This window comes from Pelophylax lessonae (genome assembly GCF_965119305.1).
Source record: "Pelophylax lessonae genome assembly, chromosome: 12".
Lineage (NCBI taxonomy): Eukaryota > Metazoa > Chordata > Amphibia > Anura > Ranidae > Pelophylax > Pelophylax lessonae.
Window position 1 is genome coordinate 127,365,906 of NC_138779.1, and position 23,289 is coordinate 127,389,194.

At 41.0% G+C, this 23,289-nt stretch overlaps 1 protein-coding gene across 1 annotated transcript in view; it reads right to left on the bottom strand.

Moving 5' to 3' along the window:
• NHERF4 (NHERF family PDZ scaffold protein 4) overlaps window positions 1-23,289 on the bottom strand; it is a 66,050-nt gene that overhangs the window by 36,950 nt on the left and 5,811 nt on the right. The window contains exons 2-3 of the mRNA XM_082274552.1: window positions 14,028-14,055; window positions 1,063-1,127 (exon numbers count right to left, since the gene is read on the bottom strand). Coding sequence (XP_082130678.1) covers window positions 1,063-1,127; window positions 14,028-14,055 — 93 coding nt within the window. The remainder of the gene's footprint in view (window positions 1-1,062; window positions 1,128-14,027; window positions 14,056-23,289) is intronic.

Sequence of the window (23,289 nt, forward strand, 5' to 3'; positions counted from 1 at the left end):
ATTTACCTGTATAAAGAACATCAGATATCAATATTATTTCACTGTTCCACTTATTGTTACTAACCTCATATCACATTTTTGTTTTGGTGTTATCTTTGATACCATGCTTCATTTTACTCATAACTCTGACATCTCAATTCACAAAAGCACATAACATTCTTTATTGATTTAGCTTTTTTTTAAGTTGTTGATATATTAACACTACTAGTTCTAATATCTTATAGCACTGTTTGTTTTATTTTATTATCCCTTATATATAAAAAAAAAACAAAAAAAAAACATTACTTTGCAGGTTAACACCCCTTAAAATACCATCAGCTTTAGGGGAATAACTGGAAGTTTCAATAGGGGGGTTTGGATCAGAAGAGAAAATTGAGCTGTCTGAGGTAGTAATAATATAATACTTCACAAGATAAAATAATAATAGGCCTTTCAACAAATTAAGGAGAAATTTATCATGAGATAAAATAAATAGCGGTGTTATATTAGCTTATCCGTTTTGAATCAAGCCTAAAAGATAAAGATGTAAACTTATCATTAATAGAAAAAATCCTAAACATGATAAAATCTTACCTGTCCAACCCTGAGAAATTAGGACATGTGTTGCAGCTTGCAGGACTACAGGGAACATGGAATATAAAGACCTAGACTCAAACAACCTTATCCTTTAGACAGTGCGGGGGTTATTTACTAAAACTGGAGAGTGCAAAATATGGTGCAGCTCTGCATAGAAACCAACCAGCTTCCTGATTTTATTGCCAAAGCCTTAATTGAACAAGCTGAAGTTCAAAGCTGATTGGCTGCAATGCAGAGCTGCACCAGTTTCTGAGTGCACCAGATTTAGTAAATCTACCCCACCGTGAGACAAGTCAGACATGAATGATATAGCATTCACATTGATGACTGCATTTGCTCCTTATCTCTATACCCATTTAGTCATGATTTGTAAACTAATATAACTTCCTAAATTTGGTACCATTCAATTCCAATACATTTACTTAACCTCACTGATTTAAATTTTTTGTTTTTACAAATAAAATATTTTAAAATACTTGAGGATACCTGGATCTTCTCCAAGGCACAAAGCAGGATTATCAATGCCCAGTTTGGGATTAAATGGAAACTTCCTTAAAAAAACAGAACAGAAACATACTGTAAAACAAACTACAAGCATTACTGTGCCTGGTAAAAGTCTTTGTTTTTTTATTTATTTTGCTTCATATTAATATGCACATTTGGACCTTTAACAACTATGTTTCTACAGTAAAGTGATCACATATGTAAACTCTTTATGGCTATGAGTTTCTCATAACTCATGCTATATATATGTGCTCCAGTGTGGGAGACTCAAAATAATAGCGTTAAGACCGCAGTAAACTAGGGTGCCTTGACGTGGCCACTGTGTCTTACACATATGGTTTGCAAATGTGTGTAACTAAACCCCTTTTTCTTTTAAATGAACTGTTAGGCAGGGACAATTTTTTTTTTTGCAGGCTAGCTGGTAACTGAGCTGTGAATTATTTTTATTTTGGTTTTGATGTGTATTGCCCTTTTATGTGCTCCTTGCTACAAAGGCTAGTTTTAGGTTGGGGTGGTTGCCATTTGTTTGTAGTTTGTGAATTGGTGCGGACAATAAGGCACTGCGTTATTTTAACTGACAATTGCACTTGCGTGCAATGCTGTACACAAATAAAATTGATGTAATTTTTTCCCACAAATAGAGTTTTCTTTTTGCGCTATAAACAAAAAAAGACTGACAATTTCTAAAAAGACAATATTTTTTTACTTTATGCTATAAAAAACATACCCAATAAAAAAAGGTAAACAAATCAAATTTCTTGATCAACTTAGGCCAATATGTATTGTAAATATGCTACATATTTTTGGCAAAAAATTCCAATAGGCGTATATATCGATTGGTTTGCCCAATATTTCTAACGTCTACAAACTATGGTATATTTTTATGAAATTTTTATTTATTTATTTTTTTAATTAGTATTGATTGGCAATCAGCAATTTTTAGTGGGACTGCAACATTGCAGTGGACAAATCAGACACTAGCTTACACTTTTGACACTGTTTTGGGGACCAGTGACACTCATACTAATGACACTGGCAGGGAAGGGGTTAACATCAGGGGTGATCAAAGGGTTATATGTGTTCCCTGGGAGTGCTTTTTAACTGTGGGGGGATGCTTTGACTGGCGGATGACAGAGATTCGTGTTCCTGCTTAGCAGAAACACAAGATCTCTAGCTTCCCCTTTCACAGAACGGCGGTCTGCCTTGTTTACATAGGCAGACCGCCGTTCTTCCTCTCTCCTGAACGATCGCGAGGTGTCGGCGAACATCAAGTCCGCCGGGCCAACTGATTGGCTCCTGTTGTGTCCAATCACAGCAGGAGCGGGTCGCTGGTGGTGCACGCCCCAGACCTTTTGCTTTTGCTCAAAATCACGTACAGGTACGTGATTTTGCACAGGAAGGCCTCCCTGCTGCAGCATATCTGCGTGGGGCGATCCAGAAGAGGTTAATCTATCCAACTGCTATATATGTGTACGAGTTTGGGAGACTCTCAAAATTATAGAGCTAGGACTGCAGTAAAAAAAAAATTTCAAATGACTGCTAAACCTCAGGGCTCACTCTGTTGAGATGGTATTGTTAGCGATGCTGCTCTCCTTGAGTAGGGAAACTCAAAATCACTAAAAAGAGAAAGAAAGGAGGACGCAAACACCTAGTGCATTACCTTAGACACCTTTAAACTGTTTATTTAAAAAAGCAAAAAACATACTAACAAACATAAAGGATTAAATGCATATCACTTGCAACTCCAGTGTTGAGGAGGACACATCCCTGTGATTGGACAGCTGACGCGTTTTGGGATGCACACTTCCTTCTTCAGAGCTAGTCCACTACACTGAGGGCACTGAATTTATACTAATGAAAAAGCTGGGTCCTTCCCCTCCACAGCCTACCCTGGGTGGGGCCAGGTACCAGCAAGATTTTGGGAGACCTGCGTGCACAAATCACAACAGAGAAATGGGGAAATTCTCACTTCCTGTCACCATATGGAGTACTGTAAAACCCACAATGATGGACATATGCCTTTAACCAGTTGCTGACCACCGGCTGCGACAAGGTGGCTCGGCTGTACCATCTAATGTTACTGTATGTCAGTAGCGCGCAGGGCTAGGGGGTCTCGTGCGATCGACGCCCGCTGTCCCCGCGATGTGCTGATTCGGTTCAGAACCAATCAGTCATGAGGTCCAGGCCAAACATTTTTGGCCTGGACCTGGTGATCACTTCTGACCAATTGCAGAGCGTTCTGTGCCTGTGTAATGTAAACACAGGCACAGGAAATGGGACATGTAGTATCAGAACTGGCAAAGGAAGGAAACAGGAAATCAGAGAACTTAGAAATTCAGCCAGGAGAAGGAGTGACATCACATACACAGAAACCTGCTGTATTCAGGTAAAGGAGCGCAAAGGGTGAAGGTCGCACAGGTGATCGGGTGCCACCGGGGGGGGGGGGGCTCTGTTTGTGGGAAGAGAGGGACGTAGATTTTGTTTGGGTGCGGCGTTGCATGACCGCGCAGTTGTCGGTTGGGGTTGCGCAGTGCCGAGTCGCAAAAAGTGGCCCAGACGTAAGACAGCAAAATCCTCCAGTGGTAAAGTGGTTAAATATGCATCAAAGCGTCAACACTAGAGAATAAATTCAGTGGCTCTGGTCTGACGTATTGTGGAGTACAACCATTAGAGATCTTTTTTTGAGAAGTGATTCATTATGATCCAGTGCCAGCAGGTTGCAGCCTGTGTGATAATTGAAGGTCCATAATACTACTCTGTCTGGTAAGCGTGTTTTGAACACTCTACTTGGTGGTGGACTCCATTCACTTTTGCCAAAACTGGTTGCTGTGCATTTCTCACTGGGATGTTCTAATTGGATATGGACTATATATGGACTTTTTATATATTTTAGCGCTACATATTTTTATTTTTTCTGTCTCGATCACATATTATCAGTATATGATTAAGTGTAGCTGCTTTATGAGATATATCTGAGATATTTTTTATATATATCTGCACATCATTTTAATTGTTCTTAGCGCAACTACACATATATACTATGACAGGAAATGATGCAATCTTCTCTCCTGGAGCCCTTTTCAGTTCCAGCATGAGAGAAGAAAGCATCAACTGTGAGTACACAAGCACTGCACTGACACCAGTACACATAGGCACATATTTAACCCCCTGATCACCCCCCCCCCCCGCCCCACAGTTAACCCTTTCACTCTCTGTCACAGTGCCACTATATACAGTATACAGATATTTTACTGATCACTGTATTCTTGTCACTTGTGACTTCAGTTAGTTTGAGAGGCAGTTAGTGGTAGTTAGTGGCAGTCCCAGATAGGTTTAGGGTACCTGCCATACATCCCTTAATAAGGAGTTAACCCCTGATCACCCCCAGTTAACCCCTTCATTGCCCTGTCACAGTGTCACTATTATAGTGTACAGATCTTTTTTCTGATCACGGTATTAGTGTCACAGGTAACATCAGTTAGCATTAACGTTAGTTAGCATTAATCCAGGACAGCGTTAGATTGCCCACCGCATATTTAGTAATACATTTTAACCCTTTGATTGCCAGTGACACATACACTAAACACCTCCATTACTAGTATAGTGTCTGAATGGATCAATATTTATGATCAGATCAGAACTTTACTAGCGTTCCCAATAGTTTAGTATAGTGCTCCCAAAATACAGCGTTAGCAGGATCAGCCCAGACACCTGCCAGCACCTGCGTTTAGCCCCACCGCCCCCCCCAAGAAGTGCAGAATCAGCAGATTACTGTCACTTCCAATACACAGCACACTAAACCGCAGCGTTAGAGAGAGGCCTGATCTCTGCTAGCACTAGCAGTTACATTTTTTGATAGCGGTTCAAACAGTCCTTGACAACCATGTGCTTTTTTACCTGTGAGTCACTCTAGGTACCTATAAATGTATTCGCTAAAATGTCCAAACAGAGGTACACTAGTGAAGAGGCCTACACATGCTGAGCAGAACAGATGAGAGCGATGGGGAAGCCTCACTGTCAGAATCAGGCTCAGTATTGGAACCTGTAGAGAGCAGTGGCACTCTGACAGATAGCTCTGACGATGGAGTAGTGGTCCCTGCTAAGGTCAGGCATAACCGACCCTGTTCTTCTGTTGCTGAGGTGCAACAATCGGAGGGTTCTCGTATGCAGCAGAGTGTTGGTACTAGTGCCGCTCAATGTTCTGGTGAACTGGCAAGCACCAGCAGCCTAATACATCTTGGTTGTAGTCAAACCAGCACTGCAGTAACACTTGGTAATGTGGCGAGTCCCATAAGTGCAGTTCAAGCTGGTGCGGTGGCTAGCACATGTAGTGTCCCGCAGCCACCAATAATTCAAAGACAGGCCAGTAGAGCCCATAGTGTCCTTCCTGATGCACTTGCAAATCCTGATTTGGAGCCCACCACTTCTGCAGTGCCCGTACTTCCCCCATTCACTGGCCAACCCGGAATTCAGGTGGAAACAGACGATTTTATTCCCCTTGGTTTTTATGAGCTGTTTTTCACTGAAGATCTGTACAGATCTATTGTGGACCAAAGCAATTTATGTGCCGATCAATTAATCGCCACAAATCCAAAGTTGACCCTTGCCAGAGAATTTGCATGGAAACATGTCACTGTTTCTGAATTTAAAACCTTTCTGGGCCTATCCCTCCTCATGGGCATTACTAAAAAGAGTGAGTTGCGGTCATATTGGTCCACTGACCCAATTCATCATATGCCCGTGTTCTCTGCTGCCATGGCCAGGACTAGATACAAGCAAATCTTGCAGTTCATGCACTTCAGTGACAATGAACACTGTCGTCCTTGGGGTGACCCTGGATATGACCGGCTTCACAAAATTCGGCCCCTCGTAAATCACTTCAACCAGAAGTTTGAAGCCTTGTATATGCCCCAACAAGCTGTCTGCGTTGATGAGTCCCTGATAAAAATTTTTGGCTGCCTTGCTTTCAAACAGTTTCTCCCCAGCAAGCGTGCCAGATATGGGGGTCAAGATGTATAAGCTCTGTGACAGGGCAGTATGCTGTACATGTAGTTTCCGGGTTTACAAGGGAAAAGATAGCAATGTGGAGCCATCCAACTGCCCAGACTACATGGGGAGCAGCGGCAAGATTTGTTTGGGACTTGGTGTCACCTTTATTCGGAAAGGGGTACCATTTATACATGGACAATTATTATACAAGCGTGCCACTTTTTAGTCACCTTTTTGATCCTGGAATTGGCGCACGTGGCACCGTGCGACCTAATGGCCAGGGCTTCCCCCAATGGCTTGTAGATTCTCAACTTAGATGGGGAGAGAGAGCCTGCTTGAAGTGTAATAAATTGCTTGCAGTAAAGTGGAGGGACACACGGAATGTTTTTGTTCTGTTCTCCATTCACGTAGATACGACAGTCCAAATTGCAACGGCAACTGGTGCTGTTGAGAAGCCTCTGTGTCCACGAATACAACCTTAACATGGGAGGGGTGGACTTCAATGACCAGATGATGGCGCTGTACTTAATCGCCCGTAAGGCCAGGCGCTGGTACAAGAAAGTGTCTGTATACTTATTCCAATTGGCTCTGCTAAACGCTTATGTGCTATTCAAAGCGTCAGGATCAGGAAGAAGTGGATCCTTCCTAAAATTTCTGGAAGAGATCATCACAGCCTTTCTGTATCCAGAAGGTGCTGTGGCCCAAATTCACAATCCAGATGCAGTGAATCGGTTGCATGAGAGGCATTTTCCGTAAGTCCTCCCTGGTACCCCTACCCAAAGAACATCCCAAAGAAGATGTCATGTCTGTAAAAAAAAGGCTATAGGCATGACACCCACTATTTTTGTCCCTCCTGTCCTGGCCAACCTGGTCTGTGCATCGGGGACTGTAGCCATCGCTACCACACACTAGTAGAGTATTAGTATAGGGTACAGCACGGCACAGTCTAGGACACACTTTCACACAGGGTCTTAAAAGATGTTAGATAGCTGTCACATTTTGAGAGACCCTAGCTTGGAACATTTAACTTTTTTTTACAGTAACAAAAAAGTGTAAAAAAAGTTACAAAAAGAAATGAAAAAAGCCAAAAATAGTTGTTGTTTTAGTGACTTAATTTTCTGTCCTTGCTCTTTTACTGTACTTTATAATATAATGCTATACTGTAATGTTTTATTGTTACTGTTTTTTATTGTTAACCATAGTTTGCTTTGCATATACCACCATTATACTAAACTGTATGCTATTATGTAATGTTTTATTGTTGCTATGACTTTCATTGTTAACCATACTTTTTGCAGATACCACCATTCTACTGTTTTACTGCACTGTATACTAATATATTGTAATGTTTTATTGTAACTGTGTTTTATTGTTAACCATTGTTTGCTTTGCAGGTACGCCCATCAGCTGCAGCACTGATTTGTTTATTCTGGCAGCAACAGCGTTTGCTCTCAGCATATATGTAAATCAATGAATGCAGCTCTGTAGGAGGTGATTTCACCACTGCAGTTAAAAAAAGAGCATATATGGCGAAGCATAAGGGATGGGGTGGGCGAATCTCCCCTATTCCCAGAGGGCGAATCTCCCCTATTCTTCGCCATATATTTTTTAACACTTTTCTTGGCAGAGATTTCTTCATCTACATTGATCGATGTCAATGGAGGAATCTGCTATGTTCTTTTTTTTTTTTTTTCTTTCAGCCCATGGGCTGAACGAAAAAAAAGAACATTGCACGTATGCCCATCATTAGAAATGGGTGGATGCTGGGAGGTCTAATGATGGGCATACCACACACTTTCAGGCAGAGATTTCTTCATCCACATCGATTTATGTGAATGGAGGAATCTGTTAGGTTCTCTTTTTTCGTTCAGCCCACAGGCTGCATGAAAAAAAAAAGAACCTTACAATATATGCCCAACAAGGACCAGCAACCTACTGGTATGTCGCTGGACTTTGAGTGGTTATACTAGGATGATGCCTGCAGATTTAGGCATCATCATGGTATTGTTTATACAGCCAAAGGTCGGCTTTTCATGTAACAGAAATCCTAGCGGATATTTATCTGCTAGACTGCTTTTACAAGCAGTGGGAGGGGACCCCCTCCCACCCCGCCACCTTCCATAATTTCCTCTAGCTCTCCTGTCCCACCAGGTAACCCTAGACTGCAGTGGTTCGGTCAGCTGACCATAGAGCTGATTGGAGACCAGAATGGTCTCCAATCAGCTCTATGTCACTAATTACTATCATAGGGGATATTTAAATTCCCTGTGATAACAATAAAAATGATTTTAAAAAAATGAAAGGGAAGGTGTCAAAATAAAATAAAAAAAGCAAAATAAATAATAATAATAAAACAAAATTCAAGCACCCCTGTCCCTGTGTTTGCGCAATTGCAGCATGCATGTGAGGTATCGCCCTGAATGTCACATCAAGGGCAGTAGTTCTTGCTGTAGACCTCTGTAAATCTAAAGTAGTAACCTGTAAAGTCTTTTAAAAATGTAGGTGGTTTGTTGCCACTACACAGGCGTGCACAATTTTAAAGCATGTCATGTTTGGTATCTATGTACTCGGCATAAGATCATCTTTTATATATTACCAAACAATTGGGCAATATATAGTGTATTTGTGCATTTATTTTAAAAATGTGTTTTTAAAATCCCAAAAAAATTGCGTTTGGAAAAAGTAATTTTCTAGTAAAAATGTTTTTATTATAATATTGATAATATTGGGCATACAATTCCAGGACAGTTCAAACACCCTCCAAATTACCCCTTTTTGGTAAGTAGACACCCCAAGCTGTTTGCTGAGAGTCATTTTGAGTCCATGCAATATTTTATATTTTGCCACAAGTTTTGGGAAAAGTAAATTTGTTTTTTTTACACAAAGTTGTCACCAAAAGATATATTGCTCACACATGCCATGGGTATATGTGAAATTACCCCCAAAATACATTCTGCTACTTCTCCTGAGTACAGGAATACCACATGTGTGAGACTTTTTGGGAGCCTAGCTGTGCACGGGACCCCGAAAACCACCGCCTTCAGGTTTTCTCTTTGCAAAAGGCTGTGGTCGGCAAGAGATATGATCATGTGCCGAGCGAATCTGTCGCCTCACATGCATGCTCCCATTGCTGGATCTTTGATGTATATTGGAGTTCAATATTGAGCTGGATTATATGTGGATATGTGGAGGAACCTTGCATGACCGCAGCCTTTTAGTAAGCTCCCATTATTTAGCAATCAGCACGAAGGTGGATCACTGAGTACCTGGAGGAATATTCATTTCTGCTCAGTTAACATTGTGTCACTGGCAGTGGATTTTTCTGTCACTTTTTCACCTATGGTACTGTATCTGTTCTAATTGCTTAACTTTTTGTTTGTTTTTTATTTCACAAAAATTATTTTGTTTCACATTGTATTTTCATACATTTTTACACAGTGATACACTTTGTGATACACAGAGTGGATCTGTTTCTATTGTCTAATGTTTTGTTTTTTATTTTTCACAAATGTTAATTTAAGTCACATTGTATTTCTATAGATTTATATACAGTGATATATTTGTTTTTTTTCCAAAGATATGACTATATAGCTTTGGATAATATCCTGCATATTATTCACCACATGGAAGGTTTTGTATGGTTTTAAGATAGCGCACTTCATTTATTTTTCACATGTATTTTTCCGATATTCAGGAACATTAAGTGCAGCAATCTGTTTCCAGTTAGCACACCCTCGTTCTCTTTTTTTCCACTCTCTGTATCACTGAGCTGTACATCCGGGGTTTGGAATGCACACCATCAATGCAGGCACGCCGGGTCAAGCAGCCCAGAGCACTTCCAGCCCGCTGCAACTTACATCAGGGGGCGGGGCTAAGTGCACCAGTCTATCCTCACTCAGTTGACAAGGACAGCACCGATCATCCCACCTTGGTGCACACCTTGCTAGGGTGGAGCAATCCAAGTTGACATGGACGCCAACAATCCTCCCACCTAGGTGCACGCCCTGCTAGTGAGGAGTAATCCAAGGATGCAACTGAGCAGTCTCTCCACAAAATGGGTGATGACACACCTATCACTGGGGGGAAGTCAGTTGCTGCTGTCCAACTCTAAAATCTGTTGCTCAATATTCAACAAATGAAACTCTATTGCCACGACTTATCACATATCTGTATACTGGCAATCCACACAGGTCTTCCAAAAGACCCCACCAGGCCAACAAGGACTAATTCATGATAGAGGAGGGATTCCCGACACCAAATGCCGGCCCACAGCAACCTTTATGGCAAAGTCCAAAAGGCCCTCATCAACAAACTCAATTGCAAGTTATGAATCAGGCAATTGTGCTACCTGCCAGCATATTGCTGTCAGTGTGGCGATAAAGGCACTTATTTTTATGGGCACCCAAATGTAAATACTAATATATCATACTGGCCGTATCAGCCTTTGGGTCCCAAAGAACCAGAGCCCTCAGGAAAAAGAAAAAAAGAAAAAAAACACATAGGTGTCTACAGCTTATCCTAAAACTACAATGTTTAAAAACAGAAGGCTATATATATACAGTATATCACATAGATAATAAATATTGATAACTTCATACAAATCCTATCATAATACTCATACTCCAAAAGATTATTATCAATGGATACAAAGTTAAATTGATTAAAAGACCTTTAAGACTAAGGCTTATTCTCAAGTACCCATGAGCATTTTATCTTAGTTCATGTGATGCAATACCTCCCCCTGTCTCTCAACAAATGAAATATATAGTGCCCTATGGGTCATGATCTCACATAAACCATATGGAACTTGATGTTATACATAAATGCAGTGAGATGTAGGAAGACTAGATTTCTAGATATGGTTTTGCATGGAATCAATATATAACGTTGATCAACTTCAATGTGCCTAAACCCCCCCCCCCCTTTCGCCCCCCCCAAAAAACAACACCTGCCTGATGGGTAAGGGAAGAACTCAGACCTATTGACCCTATCTTCTAGAGAGCCTCGTAGCAGGCTTATAGGACTGCATGTATGTCCAGGCCCTCATTTAACCCACTAGGAGCCAGGGATCACAGCTAGTGGATTTAGTAGGTTTCTCTATTGCACAATTTCTGATACTGTAGTCCAGTGTCTGAGATGCCAGCTATAGACTCTATCCCATAAGCTCTAAGACCAATGGGTTTTTTATTGTGGACATCATGGTAATGACAAAAAGTGTGCTGATCGAACCCTTTAAGGATATTACATTATGTTTTCTGAAATGGGTTCTAAATGTACGTGAAGTACGACCTACATATGGGAGACCACAAGGGCAGATCAGCGAATACACAACATATTGCTTGGAGCAATTGATGAATTGCCTGATGGGATATGTTCGTCAATCCACCCCCGTGGACTCCTTCTTTCTATGCCACATGTACTGGCATAACCCACAATTCGGGACGCCGCACTTATAGTTACCTTTCTGACCAGCTCAATGATACTGAGAGTGGGGCTGGGGTGCATTACACACAATGAATACGTTTTTGACCAAAGAATGAGAAGCAGCGCCTCAATCAGTATAAAGGTAGGACCACTGGAGCGGCTAATGGTAATTTGAAACTTATATCTTTATTGACACTTCGATATTGATACCCTCAGTTAGGTTGTTTATGGCAACAGTGCCGGGACAAGGTCATCTAGAGCCCAGGGTGAACATGCCAAACTGCACCCCCCCCCCCCTCCATATATGAGCATTATGTGTCAGCAAAATTTCCCCCAGAAAAACAATGAGCACTAATCTGCATGCTTACCCCCTGAACCATACATCCCCCCTCCTCCCAGTATGAATCAACCCCCCTGCTTAAATCTCCCCTGCTAAAATCCCCCCTCTCTTGCCCCAAGCCCCCCCAGCTCAAATGCCCCTCCCCCAAAAAAATTCCCACCTCCTAGCACAAATCCTCTACCCCTAAAACTGCCCCTCATAGTACACATCTCCCCCCTCACTTCAAAACCCCCCTGCCAGCACAAATTCCCCCCAAATCCTCCTTCCTAGCACAAATTTTCTTCCCCCCTCCCAACACAAATCCCCCTAAATCACCACTCCCCCCCCCCCAAATTCCAATCCTAAAACAATACTTTCCCCCTGCTGCCCCTCAAATGCCCCCTTCCAACACAAATCCCCCCCCTTGATCTCTTTGTGGTGCCCCTCTTCATCACATGATACCACAGTGCCCAGGGCAGCCGTCCCTCCTACCCACCCCTTCTCCTGGCCCTGTATGGCAAGCAAGTATTTAAAGGCATATGTCCATCAATTGTTTAGTGCATTGTGGGTTTTAAAGTACCCCGTATTGTGACAGGAAATGAGAATGGCTTCCCTGTTTCTCTGCTGTGATTTGTGCACGCAGGTCTCCTATGATCCTGCTAGTACCTGGCCCCGCCCAGTCTATGCTGTGGAGGGGAGGGACCCAGCTGTTTTAATACTATAAATTCAGTGCCCTCAGTGTAGCAAACTAGCTCTGAGGAAGGGAGCGTGCCTCCCAAAATGCGTCAGCTGTTCAATCACATGGATGTGTCCTCCTCCAAACTGCAGTTGCAAGTGATATGCATTTAGTCCTTAATGTTTGTGAGTATGTTTTTGGCTTTTTTAAATAAACATTTTAAAGATGTCTAAGGTAATGCACTAGGCGTTTGCGCCCTCCTTTCTTTCTGTCTTTAGGACTGCAGTAAGCTGGGGTGCCTTGATGTGGCCACTGCGGCTTATACATATGCTTGGAAATGTGTGCGACTAAACCCCTTGTTTTTAACATGAACAGACAGGGTAAATTTGGTTTTGTTGCAGGCTAGCTGATAAGCGAGCTGAGAATTTTTATTTTCTTTTATTTTGATGTTTTCATAGTAATCCTTAATCTTGTCTTGAATTCTATTATAACTGTACTGTTTGCATTTATTTTGTAAAGCGCTGCACAATCTGCTGTCGTTTTATAAATCCTGTTTAATAATAATAATAGTGCATATCCTCAAAATTAAGTACATATGGGCTTGCTTAAAGGCTATGGCTGATTTTTTAAGTAAAAAAAAAACGTGCATTTAATATTTTTTTTACACTGCAGCCTGCAATGCATAGCGGCCACAATCAGTGGATCATGGGTGCAATTCCAGGCTTCTGCAGACATTTATTACAGTTGTTTGCCTATATCTCCATAAGGACAGACAGATCAGACAGTGCAGGAAGAATTAATGAACCATGAGGATGCTCATCAGCACCCTCACAGTTCATTGAGAACCACAAGCCATCTTCCGTAGTGGAAGATGGTACTTGTGGTTCATTCATTCACAGAACTCTGTAAATTAATGACGCAGCTGTGCAGCAAAATGTGACAGCGGGTGTGGGGAGAGGAACCCCCACCTGCTTTGACAGTGTAACATGTCACATGTTACAGCTTAAATATGGGTGTACCATCTAACATGTTACAAAAGGTGAACTTATCCTTTAATGGACATATAAAATGTTCAGTTTTCTTCCAAATGTTCTGGAAAGAAGTGCATGGATGTGAATCAGCCACATAAATTACATTTCTATCAGAAAAAGGGTCACCAGAGCACTATGGGTTATGGGTAAGAGGCAGCAGAGCAGGGCAGGTTGCTTTGCAGCTCCATTTATCTAGGAGTCACCTCTGACACTGTCTGATAAGGGATCAGTCACTACTCTGATGTCTTATTCAAGTTCTGTAACTGGCCTTTTTTCAGAACAGCTAAAAAGTGCTAATTTATTACGTGAAAAGGAAACTAGCGCTTTACTTGTGGGCTGGATAAGATACTGCATCATTTTAACATGCAATATTTAGAATTTACCCAACTCAACAAAGAACATAATATAAATACTATTCTGTTTTGACCGGAAATAAAAAAATAAAGTATGCACAAAGCCACCACAAAAAAACGATTTAAAAATAATTATCCAAAAGTTGTATACTCACGTGGTTAATTTCAGATCTTCTTTAATTTCTGTAAGGCAGGAGAGACATTTATGAATGAATTACATGGTCTACAAAGCTGAAAAAAATCACAAGTGCAGCAAAAACTTTCAGGGCCCATTCACACCTGTCAGTTAAACTGTCGGTAAAACTGCGACCAGGACAAGGACACAGACCATGGAAAGGTTGAACCGTTTCACACTGACAATGTGCTTCTTCAAAACCCAGTTTTATACATGTTTCAATAAATCTACTGGACCGGCGGAGGTGTGCAGCCAATTTCTTTCCCAAGTTGTATACACGGATGCCAGCTGGGGCTAGCACCCAGTGCCCACCTGTCCTCAGGATTACACCTCTCACCTGGAGCAGCAAATTGGCCTCTCTGTTTTCCCCACTTTACCACAACACGTGGTATCTCAGCATTTTACTAAGCTGAGTGAAAATTTGCTTTGCAAAGAGAAAATTCACTTAGCTTATTGAAATGGTTGAAATTGTACTGACTTTCATCATCCAATCGTGTGCTAGAAAAAAAACTGTTTAAATCTTCCTGGTTATTCTTTGTAATGTACATTTTTTCTTACTTCTTCTCAGTAATATAGCTAAATGAAAATTCACTTTGCTAAGTCAACATTCACTGTGCGAAATGAATATGCTTCACTCCTTTAGTAAATCAACCCCACCAAGAGAGAGTAACCATTGCTGAATCTATACATCCTTTTAAAAACCACTAGAGGGCAGCCAAAGGGTGAATAAGCTAGCTACTGAATAAGAGCAGGGTCTGAGACTGCTTTATAGGTAACACACCTCCATCCCTATCAGTACGTAAAAAAGAAAAGAAAAAAGCCCTGGGACTTTACATGAGGTGGGTACCGTAGCCCATAAATACTTCATTTTATTTTGTCATTCAATACACAGTAAACAGGATCAATCAGTTAAAAATATATATATAGGTCCATAACAGTAAAATATACATTACGGTACATAAACATCTTGAGGCTCAATGCATTTCGTGAGGCTCAGCTCACTTTTTCAAGAGCGGTTGCGTATATTGGTCTATAAATATATTACAACATAGTATCAATATCAAATGCAGTAATAGTAGAGTATATCGAAGAAGGACCTAAAGACGGATCAGTACTCACACATCGGCTGAACCGGGATGAGAAACCTGTGCAACCCCCAGGTACCGGCTGAGGATGCCCGATCCGGCTGTTGAAGGAGTTGAGCCAACAGACAACCTCCAAGAGGGAACATGTGGGAGATAAGTGTCACATATAAAGTATGGAAAGATGTCCCCTATACTGTACTCCGTAGCAGTTTGCTGAAACAAATGTATATCTATCTATCTATCTATCTATCTATCTATCTATCTATCTATCTATCTATCTATCTATCTATCTATCTATATCTATATCTATATATATATATATATATATATATATATATATATATATATATATATACATATTGTGTGTATAAGAATATAAAAATAAAGTAACGTAATCTAATATACATAGTGATGGAGTATAGGAGGTATCTATATAATAAACATGTAATAAAGCACAGGCAGACACACATATATATATATATATATATATATATATATATATATATATATACACACATTTGTTTCAGCAAACTGCTATGGAGTATAGGGGACATCTTCCATACTTTATATGTGACACTTATCTCCCACATGTTCCCTCTTGGAGGTTGTCTGTTGCCTCCACTCCTTCAACTCCCGGATCGGGTGTCCTCAGCCGGTACCTGGGGGTTGCACAGGTTTCTCATCCCGGTTCAGCCGATGTGTGAGTACTGATCCGTCTTTAGGTCCTTCTTCAATATACTCTACTATTACTGCATTTGATATTGATACTATGTTGTATTATATTTATAGACCAATATACACATCTGCTCTTGAAGAAGTGAGCTGAGCCTCACAAAATGCATTGAGCCTCAAGATGTTTATGTACCATAATGTATATTTTACTGTTATGGACCTACATGTATATTTTTATGTACTTTTTTATTGATTGATCCTGTTTACTGTGTATTGAATGACAAAATAAAATGAAGTATTTATGGCCTACGGTACCCACCTCATGTAAAGTCCCAGGGCTTTTTTCTGTTCTTTTTTAAATAAGCTAGCTACTGTATACTAAAAAATAAGGTAACTTGGATGGCGGAGTACAACTGGTGTTTTAAAACCATTAGGTGGCACAATGATAATGCACAATGATAAATATAATGATCACCTAATCTGTAAAATACAGAGCTTCTAAAATTGATAAAACACAAGTGCCCATGAATTTTTTTCCAGTTACACAAAATCTAGCAATTTTAATTAATTTGTAAGGTATAGCAGGTTTAGAACACACAGAATACTGTATAAAGAAGGAGGTTTGTTTTTAAAGATCCATGTAATTCTGTAAATCTGACAACACGGAGTCTATATATGTAAATACACACGGTTAAAGTCAGTTTTATGTCCCCAGTCTGTATGAATAAATGCTTGTATAAACTGTTTTACTTTTATAAAAGTCATAGTTTTATAGCCAATACAAAACCAAATCTTACTAGATTTTGGTTGTGTGCTTGAAAATATGCATCTCTTACCATTTTTAAGTTCCCAGCTCGTGTATGGTATAGGGAAATTATACAGTGTAAATTATAAATTAAAACCCACGCTTACGGTGTAAAGTAAATACAAGTGAATAGAAAATTGTGCCAATGGGATAAAATTTGAATAAATATGAATAAAAAAATTGTATAGATGCAGCTGCTGTGTCTCTAAGTGAAAGCTTAGATAAAAGTAGGTGGTCAAATTTAAAACAGCGCTAGCATATAGAAAATAGCAAACAATCAAAATAAATATAAATATGGTGAACAAGTTAGCATAAATGACATAAAAAAAAAGAATAATAAGTCCTTTTAAAAGTGATTAAAATCCAAAGAAGTGCTCCAGTGCAGGTATTCTATTCAATGTGCTCAAAGGTGACAAGTGACCCCTCTTGGTTCCCTACCCAGATAAATATCGCTTGAAATATCAATAAAGATGTTGCACCCAGCCTCCTTCTTAGGATATCGCAAGACTGCTAGTGTCTGCTTAGGTGGAACTGGTCCAAGTCTCCTCCGTGGACCCCAGGTAAAAAGACAAAAGGACCGCATATAGTGTAGTATGCTTATACAAATTTATTGCCCCAATAGGATAAAAACATACTCGCAATCATAAGTTAAATAGATCGCAGTGTATGAGATACAGATGGTGGTGGACGCCGCTGGTAGGCTACCAGCGGCGTCCACCACCATCTGTATCTCATGATTTATGTCATTTATGCCAACTTGTTCACCATATTTATATTTATAGGGAGATTATACAGTTTGTGTTTCCTACGTTTTAGGTTTGTAGCAGCATTTGAACTCACTGAGGTCCTGAATTTTTGGAAGCTGTGCACAAAAAGGCACAAAGAATATGTAAAATGATCTGATGGTTATTGAGGTATTGACTGTTGACCAAGAGGCAACAGATGAGGTGTAGAAAGCACAGATCTACAGAATGAATGAAGAAGGGGGATCTTTTCACTACAGGTTCTCAGTTACAGTTTCCTCTCCAGCAAAGTAAGCAGCAGGGATACCAACCCCCAACTGCCTTTTTTTTACTGACAAAACACTGAAAATTTACTGACAGAACACACCTATTACTGATAACCTAAATTACAGAAATTAAAACTGATATTTAAACTGTATAAACAATATGTAAACAACAACATTTATAACAAGAAGTGGCCTATCTGGCTTTACAATTAAAAAGTCTAAAAAAGCGTGACAAAATGTGAGCATGCCTAGCATTATCAATGATCTTGGCACCCTGGGTACAAAGAAACAAATTCTGCGGTGCACATATCGTGCTCTTGTAAACAGTGTACCTCAGGCCACGTTCACACCTATTATTTTAATTTCACTTGAAGCAGTCACACAAAAATTACATGAGCTTCTTTTTGGGCAAAATCATGGCCCTAATAGACTTCAATGGAAGCCTATTGAAAACACGTGTATCACATTTTTTTGAGAGTTTGTCTGGTAGCTGACCTCCCATTAGCTAACAAATATAAAAAAAATGCCTGTACAATAACTAATAAAAAACATTAGATAACAACCAAAGACATTTAGTTCAAGTGTCTGTTCGCTGTTTACTCCTAATTACTCCAAATACTCCTAATTACTATGCTACAAGTGACGATCTCACAGACACACATAAACCTCAGCACAATGGATCATTTTACAAAAAATGTGAATTGTTTACTTTCCAGTAAATTCCATATCCTGCAGTGCAGTACGGGACACAGGAACTTTATTTTTAGGCCATTGGACATACGCAGCTACTGTACCTTCAGGCAAATACACACTGGCAAAGCTTTATAGGGATAGCCCCCTAGTGAATCCATATAAACTCACCCATTCTGGTTAGCCTCAGATTAGTGAACAAGTAATAAGGAGAAGACAGTAAAAAAACAAAACAAAGAAAGACCTGTGTCTTGTACTGTACTCCAAGATAAGGAATTTACAGGTATGTCAAAACTCCCATTACCTTATTCGTACAGTTAAAAATATAGGCACCTTATTATAAGACCATGGGGTGTCCCCAAGCAATAAATCAAGGGGCAGGCAACAAAGTCTAAAATAGCCATAAGAGGCTGAAAGGAAACAAGAAAAGAGAGACAGTAGGAAGCAGAAGCTACTTGCAGCTGGAACTCAGTTCCAGCACCTCCAGCACTGACTATGTAATGGCAAGGGGTGCTGGGGTGAGCTGCAGTGTCTATTGATGCTGGCTGCTGGGGGATCTACTGTAGATGAAGAGGACCCATTTCTGCTGGGAGGTCTATTGTTGCTGGTGGGGGACTTATTGTTGCTTGGGGTGGGTCTTATTTTGCTGGGGGTTCAGTTGCTACTGGGATAAATCTATTGTTGAGGGAGGAGTATATTGTTGCTGGCTGCAGGAAAGTATATTGATGCTGGCTGTGGGGAGATCTGTTGTTGCTGCTGGGAGTCTATTGTTGCTGGGGGGGGGGGGGGTTTGGTGCAGGTGGTCCACTGTTGTTGGAGGGATCTATTTTTACTGGCTGCAGGGGATGTATTTTACAGCTTTTCTTGTTAATATTACCAAATTCCTTAGTTAGCACCACAAAATGATACTTGATTCTGTATTCTCTAAAAGGGCAGTACTGGGAGGTGGGTATGGGGTGGAACCAAGGAATGGTGCTCAGAGATGATGGAGAAAAGGGGTGACTCGGAAAGGAGTTCTTGCACCTCTTCTCTGAGAAAAAAAAAGCTTGGGAGGATCGATATACTGCTGTTTCTCTGCCTCCTGCTGACACACCCAACTGTATTCTCCATCCTCACTTCTCTAAGTCTCCTATGCAGCTAGGAACCGAGGTCATGTGATCACTTATAAAAAAGGCAAAAAAAGTATTTATAATGTTTTTTTTATATGTAAACACAAATATTTTGCATTGCATTTCTATTGTATCCACTTCCTGTCTGGCCATTGCACATAAATTGCCAGAGAGGAGCTTTTTTGATGCATGTGAACATACCCGCACCTTGTGTACTGTATACTCTTCTTCAGACACGGTAGATCACAGATTGGGGTACAGGGACCAATTCATGTATTTACATTTTTAAAAAATTTTTTCTATTTTAAATGAATTAATTAATGTCAAACTGGGTGGGTTGTGAGAGTTTTCAGCTTATTTATATTCCTCTGGATTTTTGATTTTGGCATAGATTTACTGTTTTTACCTCCTTATAAATGATGTTTTAGACGTATGTAAATTTTTTAATAACTTTTATTTTATTCATTATCGATAACATTTTTGTTTGATAAGTGGATATTTAATCTGGCATTTAATTTATTCTTTTTTTTTTTAATATGTTCCCTCCTCTATTTGATTTGATGGAGTCATCTGATTATTGGTAGATCTTGTAGTCCTATGATAATGGCTGTTCTTTATGAGCTGCCATTTCCATCTTCTCCCATTTGTTTACACTGCACCTGCTGCCTTTAACCAACAAGCGACTTGATAAAGGGCACTGGGACCCTGAAACGCATAGTGCCCACCCATTCCTTGCACTCAGTGCTGGCAGAGAACGTTGAGGGTGGCTGTAGATGCCACAGCTTTGTGTTGATTCCAGCAGGTCCGGCTTTAAGGTGTATAAGTTGATATTGAATAGTGGCTGCCAGCTTTCCATATGCTTTCGCTTCTTCTCTCTCCACATTTAAGCTGCACATCTCTTGCTTACATATAGGTGTTGATATGTTTTTTTTAATAATCTTACAAAGTTTTTACTAACTCCACTATGGCAATTTTGTTTCTTCAACAAGTGAGGGGAAACCTAGGAAGGACTACAAGGAGAAGAAGGTCCTATGGTTCTATAGAAATCATATACTATGGTGACCTCCGGGATCAAAAGTGGGGGTTGGGGCTCTGCTTGAGCAAGAGCAGTCTATTAATGTCCCAAAGGGATACAGAAGGTCACCATGGTTGACTGGAAGAAACACCATACCAGATAAAAACCCGCTGGGAACCTAGGGCTAAGGATTTGGTGAGCGTAACCAAGGAGGTTGAGCTATTTATCATGTAATTAAGTCGAGAGCCAACTCCCCTTTTAGGTTTGTACAGTTGGGGGAATTATGCAGGCTCTTTACTGAAAAGATTGTATTACACAGAGTTTAGATTGGCTTTTTTTGTGCCTATCAGTGAATTAAAGATACAGGAGGATCTCAGACAGCCATTGTATAGAGCAGTTATACAGAGAAGGGTGCATTGCAGGGGAACTAGGTATGTGCTGGGGCACCTAGGCATGTAGATGTAGAACGAAATGCCTAAGAGGGGAATATGACAAAGTATGGGGGACAGGGTGACCTTTACCAAGCCGGAGAGTGTAGTTGAAGGGTCCAGAGCTAAGGGAATAAGTAAAGCAGGGTCCAGGCTAGCCTTCCTTGGGAAAAAAGGTTGCTAGGGATATTGTTGTATAGAGGAAAATATAGAAAAAGGCTGTTTCAACTTTGCCAGCAGTATCTAGTAGGATTTTACAGATGGGGCAACCAGGGGGTGCCAAAGAGCACATTCTTAAACTTGAAATCTATAAACTGAAAGTTGTGCTGAAGGAAACCTGGATTAAAATGACATTGGGATTAAGCCTAGACACCACTTAGCCATACAGGGTAGAGTGAAGGAGTCTGAGAAGGTTGCTTTTTCTTAGGCCTCCAAAAAGACGTAGTGAAGACTTAGTAAAGTACTTCTCGTAAAACTTTAGAAAGGGCTAAAGATTTTTTTTTTTTTGTGATGTACAGTCATATAGACTCAGGAGCCTATTAGAACCAGGTCTCAGAGACACTTTGCAATATATGTGAGCCATAACCAGGTGTCTAATAAAGGGGGCCATAGACTGCTGTAATTATTCCACAAAACAAAATATCTTGGATGGGGGTACAAGACCCTTTAGATGCCTTTACAAAAACCTTAGCACATCTCTAATGTGAAGGATATAATATTAGATCTAAAAGAGACCAGGCAAAGGCCTAGTTGTTGTGGAAAACCTGGGGGTGTTGGAGAGCCCTGGGGGGTGTTGGAGAGCCCTGGGGCTGGTCAGAGAGCACAGGGGGTCAGTAGAAAGACACTGGATAAGGGGAGCATTAGAGGCGGCTGCATTTAGAAGAATCAAGCTCTGCATTTCCTTCTGCAGCCTCAGAATGCCTGCTTCTCCTCCTCCCCCTCCTACAGGCTTTCAGAGGATGCAGAAGGAAAGGTAGAGCTTGATTATTCTAAATGCAGGGGAGGGGCGGTGGCGGCCGTACTCACAGTTCTCTCTAATGCAGGATCTGTGGTGCCTGCAGCAGCTGCCTCCTCTAGTTCCTTTCCTCTCCCCTTCATGGTCACGCTGAAGCTGGCTGCCGTGTGCCCGCGTAGAGGGGCCATCAAGAGGCTGGATGAGAGGCTGTGACGCCCGGCTCAAGCACCACCCCTATGACGTCAGACGTCCTGATTGGTCCAGGCTGGACCAATCACAGGACGGCATTTGTGAATGGGAGAGCTCTGCGTCCCGATGACACACTAAAAGGCCGCCAATCACATCAAAATTAAAGAGGCACATGATGCCTAAACCCCCACCCCTCCCATTGCCAGCAATGTGTCCAGCGCCCCGCTGCAATATTAAAGGTACACTTTTTTATGCTAATTTTACTGTGACTAGCCTTGGGGGGGGCGGCGCCTCTGCGCCCCCTATTGACCAGTCGCCACTGCTGCTACTTGCAGAATTTCCAAAGCACCTGGCTACTACTGTCCCAAGCTAGAGATGTGGGGGATGCTTCTGGCTGCTTTGTGCTGGCTCTAAGCTGTCCCCTGGTCCTAGACATGTAAAGTATTGCAGCTTCACTGTCTTCTCTGTATAGGCTTGGGGTAAATTGAAATTGAAGTTACTCACTCAGTCTCTTTTAGTAGTTCCTGGAATTCAAGAGGCTGCTGTATGTTGACTGCCATGCTTCTGACTATTTATGGTTCCCCCCACCACCCACCACCTACTGAGCCTTGACTACTCAGGGATTGGTCAGAACTCCATAATTATTCAGGATGCAGCCTCTGTTCCTCCACCCTCTAAGTTTTAGAACTATCCAGTGAGTTCTAAAAACCATGGGGAGGCAACATAGCCACAGCCCTAAAGCACTATACAGTCTAAAAACAAATCAACCCCTGCTCCTCTGCCTATAGAGGAGCCCAACTAAATGTACCTACATTTAGTAACACTGAGGGTGCTACATAATAAACCAGAGTGGAGAGTGAGTAGAGACCTCTAGTCAATACTTAGTAACTCATCTTGTCCTCCTTAATGCACTCCTGTGTTTACACCTAATCCAAGTCCAAGCGGCCATGCCTTTGATTCAGTAAGCCACACCCAGTCAGTCTTCTCTCTTGAATGTGGCAGTCTGGTAATGCAAGCACAGGGGGACGCGTTGCAGTCAATGTGTCATTATTGGCTGCAGGAGGGTGGAGCTAGTCACTCTCCCTCCTTCTCATGCTTGTTGGGGCACCAAATAATATTGTCATCTGTGCTGCAAATCTCCCAGCTGTGACTGTCAAGTTGTTATTTTTATGGACAATTTCTCCCATTTACGTGCTTTAATGAACTGGGTAAAATATGCTTTTTTCATACAACTTTCCAAAAAATATGCAGACGGTTGGCAACCCTGGTAAGCAGAGCCGTAGAT